The 14,337-nt window shown below is 40.8% G+C and overlaps 1 protein-coding gene across 3 annotated transcripts in view; it reads left to right on the plus strand.

Moving 5' to 3' along the window:
- Positions 1–1,154: 1,154 nt before the first annotated feature.
- The window catches only part of LOC146798083 (cytochrome P450 2G1-like), a 439,907-nt gene continuing 426,724 nt past the window's right edge, over positions 1,155–14,337 (plus strand). Inside the window, exon 1 of one of the 3 annotated variants that reach the window (XM_085625300.1) lies at positions 1,155–1,334. In XM_085625300.1, the coding sequence (XP_085481426.1) occupies positions 1,155–1,334 (180 nt within the window). Of the gene's footprint in view, positions 1,335–7,003; positions 7,192–14,337 lie in introns of those variants that run through there. The other 2 variants (XM_085625299.1, XM_085625298.1) reach the window with 2 other exon arrangements.

The raw sequence follows: 14,337 nt of genomic DNA on the forward strand, positions 1-14,337 counted from the left end.
GTTGCAACTTTCCATGAGTCAGGCCTCTATGCCATTACCAGTAAGGATTATGAGTACAATGGTCATATCTCCCTGTTTGGGGTTGTCTTGTGCAAGGTCTGTCCTTTGGGCACAGTTCTTTGACCAGAAGGAAATGGTGTGACTTGAGAGATTTGAACATGGAGGGGTCAGTGTGCTCAATCAACAACCGCCATGAGACCCAAGACACCGCTCCTCTGCGGGTTCAGACACAGGTGGTGGAAAGGCATGACCAGCTCCTCCAGTATGACTATGAAATGCATCAGCACACTTTCCATTTGTACTTCCAGAAGGTGAGAGAGGAAAATGGCAGGTAATGATGTCATGCATCTCATCTCATGCAAGAACGGGGTCCAGTTCAACGAAAAGAACTAAGTCATGTCCCTTGGACATCACGTAGACAACAATCCCCTCCTAGGCCTCTTATCACCACTCACCCATCTGCCGCAGTGCCCTGAGTCTGATTCTGATGCCAACCCAGGGCCTACAGTGCATATTTGGGAACATGTACGACCCACATGGACATGGACAAATTCCTGAGCACATGACAAACCACTCACTGCCACCATCCTCGCACATCACAAGCCTTCATGTGTGTTGGGGAAGTGGGGAGAGAGACCCCTCCATTATGCCAGTATAGCAAATCCCAGTGAAGCTTTCAGTTCCTCCTCACTGTATTCAGGTGTTAAACTGATCCTAATGAAGTGCATTCAAATGACAAAAATTAAATCATAAAACAGAATGTTCTTCATTAAACTGCAGAACTTGCTTCGAAATGCTGCGAAGTTTAGACAACCATACTGAACAATATGGTGCTTTATTGCCACCTAATTCCAGAGACCCTGACCATTCTGTAGTAAATGAACCAGAAATGGCTAGAAAATATTAATGCAAGATTTAACGTTAAGTTGCAGAAAGCTGCCAAACTACCTCTGTTCGAACTTGAACCTCCTTTTGAATTCGAGCCAGAGCTAGGATGTGGATTAATAAAATATGCTTTACTTTGACAGATTATTTTAGTTCATGCAAGACTTTAATGCTGGAGGCACATTTAATGTGCTGATGCAATCACTTGCAATGACATCAGGTACCTCATCCCTACTCTTCCACAATGCATACATTATTTATTTTCCATGATGGATTTCGGAGCAGCTGCATCTCTTGTGTTAGCTGTGTGCATCTCCTGTCTGCTCTTCATTAATGCATGGAGAAAGAAGCTTCAGAGGGTGAACCTGCCTCCTGGGCCAACCCCTCTTCCTCTTGTGGGAAACCTATTCCAGGTGGACAGCAAAGGACTGGTCAAATACCTTCAATCAGTAAGAAGCTGTTCCTTATTTTATGACTTGCACTCATTTGGTAATGAAAAGCTTTGTTCTGCTAAATTAAAAATTAATATGGTGGTGCTTATTTGTAAAGAGGAGCTATTTAAAGCCTTATTCCTGATGTACTAAACATGTTGTGGTTGCAAATCCACGATTCACAATGTCACCCAGTATGCAATAGCAAAATGTTTTACTATTTACTAAACTCTTTTTGCAATTCGGAAAACCCTTTCCAAATCACAGAAGGGGTTTTATGAATCATTCCTAATTGCAATTAGAAGGTGCCCTTCCTAATTGCAAACTGCCATACAATGTATCAATAGTTTCTAATGGTACCTGCGGCAACAAACCACTGAAATGTCACTGACTTTGGTGGACTCTGACATCTTCCCCTTTGTAAATCATGCCAGGTGGCGTCAGGGAGAGCATGCAGTGGTCCACGAGAGATCCACGAGACCACTGCCTGCTTATCACGATGTCATGCCAATAAGGGCAGCCTGGGAACGCAAAGCGGCCCAGGCCATTTTTTCACACCAGGCCCCCCTAAACCCCCCCCCCCCCGACTGGGGGGGTGGGAAAGTGTGATGCGTTGCTGCTTTTCCTACTGGGGGCCAATCTTGCGGCACTGCTGCAAAATCGACCTCCAGTTACAAAACTGGCCTCCATCATTGTAAAACCAGCCCCCACCCGTCCAGCCTCCCGGGAAAACGCCCGATGCCCACTACTGCAAGTCTGGCCCTGCTCCCCAAATGGGAAAACTTTTCTTTTTTTTAACAGTCACACCGGTCTCTTTAAGGTAAATGGACTGACTGCGTTAAAAATAAAAGTTTCCTGTTTGTGAATGCAACCACAGCGATGGTGGCCTGCTGTTCTTTGCAGGCCACCGTACTTGTGTTTGTAGTCAAATACAGGGGAAATATCATCAGTATTCATCCTGTTTTAAAAATTAACTCGTTTAAAACAATACATACAGTTTCAGTGACAAGAAGCAGTTAAAATGAAATATTATACTTTTGTGAGGTAATACTATTCCCAAAAAATGCCACAAACTATGAGTTGGCTACAATTCTAGCTCTGCATGAGACTTGATTTGAATAATAAAAACCCGCTCCCACTTTTTATGAGAAAGCACATGCTAAGAACTGGGACTGATTTTAACAGGCAGTCAATTATACATGCAGCCTCACAGATTATCTTATTTGATTAATATTATGAAAGGAAAAACGTTTAGCCCTCTGAACTAGGGTATATCAATCCTATAGGTAAATGTTTGACACAACATATTAATTTGAACAGCAAGTATAAAGCAATTACCGTATATCAGCGTGAACCAGCAATATCTTTATCTAAAACCTTGTGTGAAATGGATTAACATCATTCCATGTTCTTATTTATGTATAGTTGATAAGGCTGCACAATTAAATTCAAGAGAATGCTTTCTTAATCTGTTGACAGCAGAATCTTCTTCTAACCAGATTGGGGCTGTTGCTCTTCACCCTTCTCCCTCTGAAGTACAGGTTTAGTCACAGACCAGGACTTTCACTAATCCTTTCTTGGCACAGTCTCTCTACTAATTAGAGCTCATGAATATTCACAATATTAGTGATATCAGGGGAAATTTACATGAGCACTTTTACAGTAAGTTGTTACACCAAGTGCCACTTGAATGTCTATTGCCCTGATGAAGCCTTTTGGCCAGATTACAAGTTTGGCGGTCTCACAGCTGTCTGCCAAGCCAGCGCCCCGCTGCAAGACTGCTAAAGTCTTCCACCGCCTACCCGCCAGATTAGGAGTTTTTTCCTGGTCTGGCGGTCTTGCGGTGGTCCCAAGAGCTGTGCCTTTCAAAGGCGTGTATGTTAGGCTTAGAAAGGCAGCTCCGTATGACAGCCACAGTGTGTTCCAGCATGGCATGGACGGTGAAGTCCATGCTGTGCTGGAACTGGTGTGCCATGTACCCCACTGCATGCATACCCTGGCCCTGAGGCAACAGGGGTCCTGTAGGGCCTGCTTTGATTCCTCACCACCACAATTTTCATTGTGGGCTCACCACCATGGAAACTGTAGCAGTGAGGAAACTCATAATGTGTTTGACAGCTGCACCACCAAGCATATTGCAGGTCTGAGACCGCTGCACCACCACTGGGGATCTGGGATCCACGGCAGTTGCAGCGATCCTTTGGTTTTCTGACCACCAAACTTGTATTTAGGGCGACAGACCACCGGTGCTTGTTTCCAGTCCAGGGAGAACCTGGCTTGGCAATTGGGGCTGGAGTGTTCCAATGAGGAACAGGGTCAAAACTGGTTTTCATATGTCTGGGTCCATCCTGGGGTGGTGTAGTGAGCAAAAGAACAATGGGGCAGATTTACAAGCACCTTGCAACACTTTTGTGCCGCAGTTGCGTCACTTTTTGTGACGCAGCAGCAGCATAAACATTGTGCCACGTCACGGCCCATTTACAACATGATGCATTTAGGGAGATTCGTTACCTTGTAAAGCCCTGCACCACATTATACCTGCGTCAGGTATAATATATGCAGGGTGGGTGTTCCCATACGTGAAAACTTCGTAGAAGTGACGCAGTGAAATGTACAAGATTTCACTGCGCTACTTCTAGGATGCTACTGCGTCAAAACCCTACGCCTGCTTGGAGCAGGCATAAGGAGTGACGCAGTGTATTAGGAATAGGCCTCCCCATGCATTGCTGGAGTTGCATCGTGCTTGCGACACGTCTCCAGCAATGTGTGACTTTTGTGCCGACAGATGCGTCAAACTTTCTGACGCATCTGTCAATCTTGTGGCATTGTGCGCCGTATTATAAATACAGCGCATCCATTGTGGCACAAGGGTTTTGCACGTAGGCGCAGGGAAACTGAAGCATCTATACAGATGCGTCAGTTTCTTGTAAATACGCCTCAATGGATTTAACCCAGATCTCTTGACTGGGGATAGATGTTTAATTCATTCAGCATTCTGTCCATCATTTGTTGCAGCAAATTTATAGCACGTCCCACCCTATAATCCTAAAATTCCAGCAAAACTAAATCCAAATAACACTAGTAACAAAATAACAATACATATTATTTTGAAAAAGGCAATAATGCCAGAAAATCTAATATTGTGAAGAATTCATCATCAGCAGCAGCAGCTCTATTTGCTTTTTCCAAACATAAAAGTATAAGAGACAATACATAAAATATAATATAAATATGTAAAATACACAAAAATATACATTGCAATATAAAACTCACTAAGACCTTGATTACGAGTCTAGCGGTCTTTGACCACCTGACTCATGACGATGCAGCGGTGGTGGTTCTGCGGCCGCCGTATTCTGATGCTGCCATTCGGACCACCATCCCTGCTCCAGCTGTGCCAGGGAACCGCCATTCCTTGACAGTGGCTCAGCGGACAGGACTACCCAATATGCAAGGCAGGACCACAGCGGTCTGACAAGCATATTTCGATTTTTCCCACCACCAGCCTTTTCATGGCAGTGAGCCTGCCATGAAAAGGCTGGCAGTAGGAAACAAAAGGGGCCCTACAGGACTTTCATAGCCCTGTCACCATGGGATGCATTCAGGAGCGAACTGGGGGTGCCATGTTCCCCACTGCATGCATCCCCTGGCCCTGAGGCAAAAGGGGGCCCTGTAGGGCCCCCTTTCATTCCTCACACCATAATTTACATGGTGGGCTCACCGCCATGAAATCTGTGGCATTGAGGAAACTTGTAAAATACTTGGCGTTGCCGCAGCTGCACCGCCAAGCATATTGCGGATCTCAGACTGCTGCACCACCACTGGGGATCTGGGATCTCCGGCGGTTGCAGCGATCCTTTGGTGTTCTGACCACCAAACTCGTAATAGGGTGGTCGGACCACTGGTGCTTGTTTCCGGTCCAGGGAGAACCTGGCTTGGCAGTTTGGACTGGACTGTTCCCATGAGGAACAGGGTAAAAACTGGTTTTCATATGGATGGGTCCATCCTGAAGTGGTGTAGTGAGCAAAACAACAATGGGGCATATTTACATGCCCCTTGTGACACTTTTGTGCCACAGTTGCGTCACTTTTTGTGATGCAGCAGCAGCGCAAACATTGCGCTATTTTGCAGCCCATTTACAACGTGACACATCTAGTCAGATGCATCACCCTGTAAAGGTCTGTACCACATTATACCTGCGTCAGGTATAATGTGTGCAGGGTGGGTGTTCCCACGTGGGAAAGCCTTGTAGAAGGGACTCAGTGAAATTTACAAGATTTCACTGCGCCACTTGGAGCAGGCGTAAGTGGTGATGCAGTTTATTAGGAATAAGCCTCCCAATGCATTTCTGGAGTATCGTTGTGCTTGAGACACAACTCCAGCAATGCGTGACTTTCGCTCCGACAGATGCGTCAAAATTTCTGATGCATCTATCAATCCTTGTGCCATTGTGCGCCGCATTATAAATACGGTGCATCCATTGTGGCGCAACGGTTTCGCTCGTAGGCGCAGGGAAAATGAAGCACCTATACATATGCGGCAGTTTCTTGTAAATAAGCTCCAATGGATTTAACCCAGATCTCTTGACAGGGGGTAAATGTTTGATTCATTCAGCATTCTGTCCATCATTTGTTGCCGCAGCACAAATGTAAATTTATAGCATGTCCCACCATATTATCATAAAATTCCAGCAAAATGAAATCATATTAACACTAGTAAAAAAATAACAATACATAATATTTTTAAAAAGGTAATAACGCTGAAAAATCTAATATTATGAAGAATTCATCATCATCATCAGCTGTATTTGGTTTTTTCAATGATAAAAGCACAAGAGACAATACATAAAATATAATATACATATATAAAAATACACAAAAACATAAAGTGCAATATAAAATTCCCTAAGGGCTTGATTACGAGTCTGGCGGTCTTTGACCACGTGACTCGCGATGATGCATCGGTGGCCGTTCTGTGGCTGCCATATTCTGATGAAGCCATTCGGACCACCACCCCTGCGCTGGCTGCGCCAGGGAACCGCCATTCCTTGGTGGTGGCACAGCAGACAGGACTATCCAATATGCAAGGCAGGACAGCAGCAGTCCGCCAAGCATATTTTTAGTTTTCCCACCGCCAGCCTTTCCATGGCAGTGAGCCTGTCATGAAAAGGCTAGCAGTGGGAAACCAAGGGGGCCCTTGAGGAATTTCATAGCCCTGACACCATGGGGATGCATTCAGGGGGGCACAACATGGTAAACTGATAGTAATGAAGTGCATTAAAATGACAAAAAATAAATAATAAAACAGAATGTTCTTCATTAAGCTGCATAACTTGCTTCTACTTGCTGCAAAGTTTGGAGAACCATACTGAACAATATTCATTGCCACCTAATTCCGGAGACCCTGACCATTCTGTAGTAAACGAACCAGAAATGGCTAGAAAATATTAATGCAAGATTTAACGTTAATTTGCAGAAAGCTGCCAAACTACCTCTGTTCGAACTTGAACCTCCGTTTGAACTCGAGCCAGAGCTAGGATGTGGAACAATAAAATATGCTTTACTTTGGCAGATTCTTTTAGTTCATGCAAGACTTTAATGCCGGAGGCACATTTAATGTGCTGATGCAATCACTTGCAATGACATCAGGTACCTCATCCCTACTCTTCCAAAATGCATACATTATTTAATTCAAGATGGATTTCGGAGCAGTTGCATCTCTTGTGTTAGCTGTGTGCATCTCCTGTCTGCTCTTCATTAATGCATGGAGAAAGAAGCATCAGAGGGCGAACCTGCCTCCTGGGCCAACCCCTCTTCCTCTTGTGGGAAACCTATTCCAGGTGGACAGCAAAGGACTGGTCAAATACCTTCAATCAGTAAGAATCTGTTTCTTATTTTATGACTTGCACTCATTTGCTATTGAAAAGCTTTGTTCTGCTAAATCAAAAATTAATATGGTGGTGCTTATTTGAAAAGAGGAGCTATTTAAAACCTTATGCCTGATATACTAAACATTTTGTGATTGCAAACCAACGATTCAGAAAGTCACCCAGTATGCAATAGCAAAATGTTTTACTATTTTCAAAACCCCTTTTGCAATTGGGAACAGCCTTTCCAAATCACAGAAGGGGTTTTATGAATCATTCCGAATGGCAATTAGAAGGGGACCCTCCTATTTGCAAACTGCAATACAATGTATCAATAATTTCTTTTTAAGTTTGAATTTATTTGGAAAACAAGAGAAAAAGAACAGCATATACAAAGTAGATTTCGAGAAATACAATTAATATAAGGAATGATAAGTAATAAGAAAAATTCATCATTATACCAAACATGCTATATAGAAAATGAAAGTGGGGAAAAGAAAAATGGGGGGATAAAACATAATTTAACTCAATCAAAATATTAGAGAAAGAAACAAGGTAAAAAGTTAAAACATTGTAAGCATAAAAGGCAAATACCTAGGAATAAATAACATTACAATATAAACTAATTTTAGTATATAAATATGGTTAACAATATTTAAAAGACAACAAGGTAAATTGAATGGGATTTTCGTACATCATCAGCAACAGTAACAGCATTAGAGGCGGACCAGGATAAGTATGTAGTGAGGGTAAGCAATAAAAGGTCTCTTTTAATAGCTAAAGAAATAGGGTTAACAAAATTTGTATCAAGCCTGTGATAAAAGCACACGGCATTCCACCATGCTCTGAAAGTAACTTTGTCAGCTTGTTCCCAATTTGAGGTTATTAGATGTAAAGCAACAGCCAATAATAAATCTAGCAACTTAGAATTAGTTGGTGATTTAGGCCATTGGGGGGACAGGGAACCTAAAAAGACAATGGATATGGAGAAATAAATGTTAACTTTAAAGAGCTTTTTAATCTGAGACCAAACAGAAATTAGCAATATTGGGGAATTCAAATAACATATGTTTTAAATCTGCATTAGGGTTAGAACATAACCAACAGGTAGATGGAGTAGTGTAAGAAAAATAAGCTAATTTTGCAGGGGAAAATAATGGACGTTGATAAACAAAATAAAGGGTTTGGGAGGTGTTGGCTGCTCTTGAAGTTTTGTGGATTTTGAGCCATAATTTATCCCATACGGAGGATGGCCAGCATTGTTGCAAAACACTTTCCCATGCCAATTCAGTTTTTGATTAAAACCTCTTTAAGGGCAAGAATAGGCACTTATAAATGGAAGAAGCCAAAGGGGTTGAGTCTAGAATGGGAACTAAAGAGAGGCATTTTGTAGGAAGAGTGGGATTAGTTGGTAGTGCAAGAAGATACTGGTTTAGCGAAGGGAGTGAAGAGTAATATTGTTTACGAAAAGAATTAGGTAATGAGAATTTTGCTTGTAGATCAGAGATTATTATGTAAAAGTTGGGAAATCCAGAGTAACCGTTTAGATCTCCAGGATTTCCAACAAGTGGAACGATTTTTGATGCATAGTGATTTGTTGTGCCAAATAGGTTTTTGGGACAGAGAGGCAGTAGAAGGATACGAAAAAGGTAGAAAAGTGGTTAGAAGCTTACGAGAGTGAGAAATAATAGGCGAACGTACAGAAGAAATATTGTTGGTAAAAGCAAGAAACTCCTGAAACGCAAAAGGAGAAAGTATAGCTTTCTCTATGGAGAGCCACACAGGGGCATGAGTGGGAAATGCTGAAGAAAAGGCCAAGTGATAGGCTTTGAAATCAGGAAAACTAAGGCCTCTATTGAATTTATCCTTTTTTTAAAAAGATAAGGCTATTCGAGGAGATTTATTTTTCCATAGAAATTTTGTTAAAAGTGAATACATTTTTTTTAAATAGTGACCGGGAATATGTACAGATATAATGGTATATAAAATCAGTGGGGTGAGCATTATCTTAATGGAATCTGGTCGGCCCCACCAGTATAGAAAAAGGCGATGCCAGTGAGTAATATTATTATTTAGTGATTTTATAATATGGTCAAAATTTTGTTTTAAAGTATCAGGGATTAAAGAAGAAAACCATAGACCTAGATATTTAATTTTAGAGGGTTTCCATGAAAAGCCCGCATGAGTGAAATAATGTTTAAGGCATAAAACATTAAGTGGTAAAACTTCACATTTATCCAAATTAAGACGGTATCCTGATAATTGAGAAAAAGTGTTAACCTGATGAAAGAAGGGAGGAAGGGAAGTGGACGGGTTAGAACAATATAAAAGAATATTATCTGCATAAACAGACATTTTAACGTGATGAGAATCAATTTGAAAACCAGTGATCTGAGCATCTTGCCTAAAAATAGGGTTCTAGCGCTATTATAAATAACAACGGAGACAAAGTATAATTTTGTCTCACCCCTCTGAGGAGAGAAAAATAATCTGAGATTCTGCCATTAACAATAATTAAAGCTCTGAGACCGGAATAAAGTAAAGAAATAAAGGAGATTATTTTAGAAGGAAAACCTATCCATTTTAAAGCATGAAACATGAAATCCCAACCAATCTTGTCCAATGCTTTTTCAGCATCTAAAGCTATGGCAGCAATAGGGTAATCTAGGGAAGAAGCCTTACAGAGGACATTAAAGAAGACTCTAGAATTATCAGAGGATAAGCAACCTTTTACAAAGCCGGATTGTTTGGGTCCAATAAGTTCAGGTAAGATAGGATCAATGCGTAATGCTAACATTTTTGCAAAGATCTTATAGTCAGTATTGATTAAAGAGATGGGGCGGTAGTTTTTACATAGGGCAGGGTCTTTGTTATCTTTTGGCATTAGACATATCATGGCTTCTTGAAAGGTACCATGAGACAAACCATTAGTAATAAAGGAATTAAATAAAAGTAAAAGATTAGGAAGAAGGATTTTAGCAAAGTGTTTGTAGAACTCGATGGTAAATCCATCTGGACCTGGGGCCTTCCCACATCGCAACACCAAAATAGTATGAGTAATGTCAGTTAAAATAATGTCAAGTTCCAAGGAATCAAAATCGATAGAGTCAGAGGGAGGAGGATGAATAGATTGAAAAGAAGAGGATAAATTTAGTTGAGTTGGTTGAGTCTCTGGAGTACATAAGTTTTTATAGAAGGAGACAAATTCATTTAAAATATCTTCATCTTTAAATATAAGAGACTCATTAGTACTTTGTAAAGAATCTGTTTTAGTTCTTTATTTCCTTATTTTCAAGTAGTTGGCTAGCAGTTTTCCCATGTCATTTTGGCCGCAATAGTAGCAAGCACTATACTTTAAAAGATAGGAAGAAGCAGTTTCTGTTGATAGTCTATTAAAAGTAAGTTTTGCGTCAATAAGATTTTTTAGTGAGGAGTTGGAGTGGTAATAAGAATATTCCAATTGTTTAATTTTATGAACTAATTGTGTAGGTTTAATTTCAAAAGACTTTTTCTTTTGTGAGACGAAATTCATTATAAAACCTCTAGCTGTTGCCTTAAAGGAATCCCAAATCATAACAGGAAAAGAGTCTGGAGTTGAATTAATAGTAAAAAAAACTCGGAGGCAAAAGAACTGAATTGGCTAGAGAAATTTGGGTCAGCAAGTAGTGAATTATTGAAGTGCCATCTGCCTGTATGAGGATCAAAGGGTATTAGGCCAATATCAACAAAAACTGGAACATGATCTGAAATTAAAATAGATCCTATCTCAGAGTGTAGGGCATGGTGAGCTAAAGGCTAACTAACAAAGAGATAATCAATACGGGATTGTGTTTGATGTGGGGGTGAAAAGAAAGTGTATTCTCTGAGATCAGGATTACAAAGTCTCCAAATATTAACAAGGGACCTACGTTGTATGGAGGAGGTAAATTGTGAGTGAATTTTAACATTTACATATTTGACAGACAAATGTCGATCCAATAGGGGGTGGGCGTTTGGTTGCAGTCACCGCCAAAAATAATGTAATCATGATCGTATGAAATTAATTTATTAGAGATTTGTGTCCAGAAACCCTTATCAACTGTGACAGGGCCATTAACATTGAAAATAACCAAGGATATGTTATCAATAGGGAATTTAACCATAACCCAACGTCCATCTGAGTCATTTTCTTGATGAACCATAGAAACATTGAGTTTCTTATCACAGAGAATCAGAACTCCATTCTTCTTACCGAAAGCTGTAGAAGAGAAAACTTTCCCTACCCAACATCTCTTTAGTTTGAAAGCTTCAGCTTCAGAGAGATGTCTTGAAATAGAGCAACATCAGTTTTTAAATTGGCTAAATGGGATAGCACCCGTTGTTTTTAGTGGGATTATTTAACCCTGTACCATTCCATGTAGCAACTCTGAATGTGGGTAAAAAGTATTAACATGAACAATCGTTAAGCAAACAGTGAAAAAAATTAACCTTGAATTAAGATAAAATGGAAGAAAAAGAGAATGAAGAAAGAAGGTAGTAGGGTAAAGATCAAAAAGAATAAAAAGAAGTAGCAGAATGAGGAATGAAGCAACATAAGCATTTGCTAAACTTACAATGCCATAGTCAACCAAATACATATGAACGAATAGAGAAGGTATAGGGGAGAAAAATAAAAAGAAATGGAAAGAAGTGTAGAGAGAAGATGCCTTAGAAGAGAATGGCAAAAGGAGAAGAATAAGATGGAGAACAATTAGACAGTACATGTCATACAAATGACGACTGAAAGACATACCTACAACACGAAGTGGGGGATGGATACACCAGAAGATGACGACAACACCATCAGAGCTCTGCCGAGCCCACAGGGGGACCATGGGTAATACTTCAACAAAAGGAAGGAGATCAAAAGGGAGGTAGTAACGGGAGAAGATCTAAACCTGTATAAGAAAAGGGATAAAACATGTAGATGAAATAAAACATGCAACGTAAAGGAAAGAAGGGGCAATATGTAAGAGCAACAGGTTAATACATAGCGAAAACAAATGTATGAACAGATTAACAATCAAAGAGTTACATGATCGAGAAAACAATCAGTAAAATAAAAATCAGGTAGTGTCCATTGCGACAGCTCCATGTTGACGAAGGAATTCCTGCAGAACAGCTGGGTTATCAAATGTGGAAGTCTTTTTTATAGGTGACTTTGAAAAGGCAGGGATGGATAAGTCCAAATTTGGCATTTAGAGATCGCAGTTGAGGACAAAGATCAAGGAATTTTTTCTGATGATCAGCTGTAACTTTTGCCACATCTTGAGAGAAAAGTAAGCGTTGACCGTCTCCAAAAATTTGTTTTCTGGATTTGACTGCAGACATGACTTGGAGAAGGACTGTATATTGCAAGAAAAACATGATGACTCCACGGGGTTTTGTAGAGATCTTGGGTCCAAGTCCATGAGCCCTCTGGATATTGAGAGGAGTTGTAGTAGGAAGGTCTAAGAGCTTAGGTAAGAAAGTTTGAAAAAAGACGATTGGGTTGGAACCTTCTATATTCTTGGGAAGACCATAAATTTGGAGGTTATTCCTGCGATTACGATTTTCTAAATCTTCCGACTGTTTCTTAAGCATGGCAATCTTAGATTCCAGAAAGGAAATGCAAGAGCATGAGACCTGCAAAGAATCTGTTCTCTGTTCCACAACAAGCATACGTGAATCCAGTGGGGACCATTTCTCATCCAAATGCTGCAAATTATTATTGGTCTCCTCAATGAAAGGTTTCAGAGCATGAATTGCCTCAAGGATTATATCCATGGAAGCCGAGGATGAGTTTACTGGGGATGGAGGGTCCTTTTTTGGTCATTTGTTGGAGATTGCAGGTAGTTTACTTGATAGGTATGATTTTAAAATGGTCCATGACGCCTGATCAGATTTTTTGAGACAAAACCCTCCATTTCGCTAGGAGGGGATTCAGAATCTGATGGCGCACTGAGTTTTGGATGAAGTATTAACCTTAAGAGTCCTTAGTCTTCCCATAGAAAAAACACAGGAAATAGGAATAAGCAATACTGAAGTTTAAAACATCCAAAGAGCAGTAAGAACCAGTCTCAGATCCATGAAAAGGTCACCGAGTCACCTTCGCAGTCAACCAAAAGCATTAGGAGCAGTGATAAAAAGTGACATAAAGAGAATATCTAAGTTCTTGTAGAAAAATGAGGAGGGTCAAGCCATAAGAAAAGAGATAACTGCAAAAAGAAGTCACGAAAACATCTTTGCATGAAAGTATAAAGGAGGTGACTGTGGCGTACTCTTGAAGATAAGCTGAGATGCAAACATTTGGAAAAAAGGCGACTCAAAAATCTTTCCAAATATGACCACGAAATGTTGCAGCAATTGATAGAGCAGTGATTTTTGAACAGCCACAGGATAAGTCAGTTGAGGAAAAACATTATCCAGAATGCTTAAATGACGCAGTGCCAAAAAAGGAAATCACAAAATGGTAGCCATAACTGAAGAACCAAGTGACATCAGGTCATCAAAGTAGCAGGAAAAACCTCAGGAAAAAAGAGCCATAAGAAAGCCATTTATTCATTTAAAAGGACAGCCATAAGTTTTCCTTTCCTCAGAAGTTGAGAGAGGAATGCACGTTGAGAGAAACTTCAAGTGAAAGCAGAGATCTTAAAGCACAAAATTGTGGCCGATAATCAAAGGAAACGGCGCATCTCGCCGGGAAATTCCTTACCTGAAACTGAACCGGAGGCTTCTCGTTGCTCTGTCAAAAGCAGGTGTTCCTTTGAAGCTCCTGTATCGAGGCGTTCTCCACTTGAAACGGAGATATTGAAATACCCTCGGCGCAGAGCTCGGCCGTCATGCCGCCATCTTGTCCGGCACCGAAACCATGCCAGTATCAATAATTTCTAATGGTACCTGCAGCAACAAACCACTGAAATGTTACTGACTTTGTTGGACACTGACATCTTTCCCTTTGTTAAGAGGGAGCAGGCAGAGGTCCATGAGTGATCCGGGAGTTGACTACCTGCTTATCACAATGACTTCCCAGTGGGGCCAGATAGGGAACGCAAAGCAGCCCTGGAAAATTTGCCAGATCAGCCCAGTCCCCCCCGGGTGGGGGAGGGGTGGCAAGTGTGAAGCACTGCTGCTTTTGCTACTGGGGGCCAATATTGA

Source organism: Triturus cristatus, chromosome 9 (assembly GCF_964204655.1).
Source record: "Triturus cristatus chromosome 9, aTriCri1.1, whole genome shotgun sequence".
NCBI classification, from domain to species: domain Eukaryota; kingdom Metazoa; phylum Chordata; class Amphibia; order Caudata; family Salamandridae; genus Triturus; species Triturus cristatus.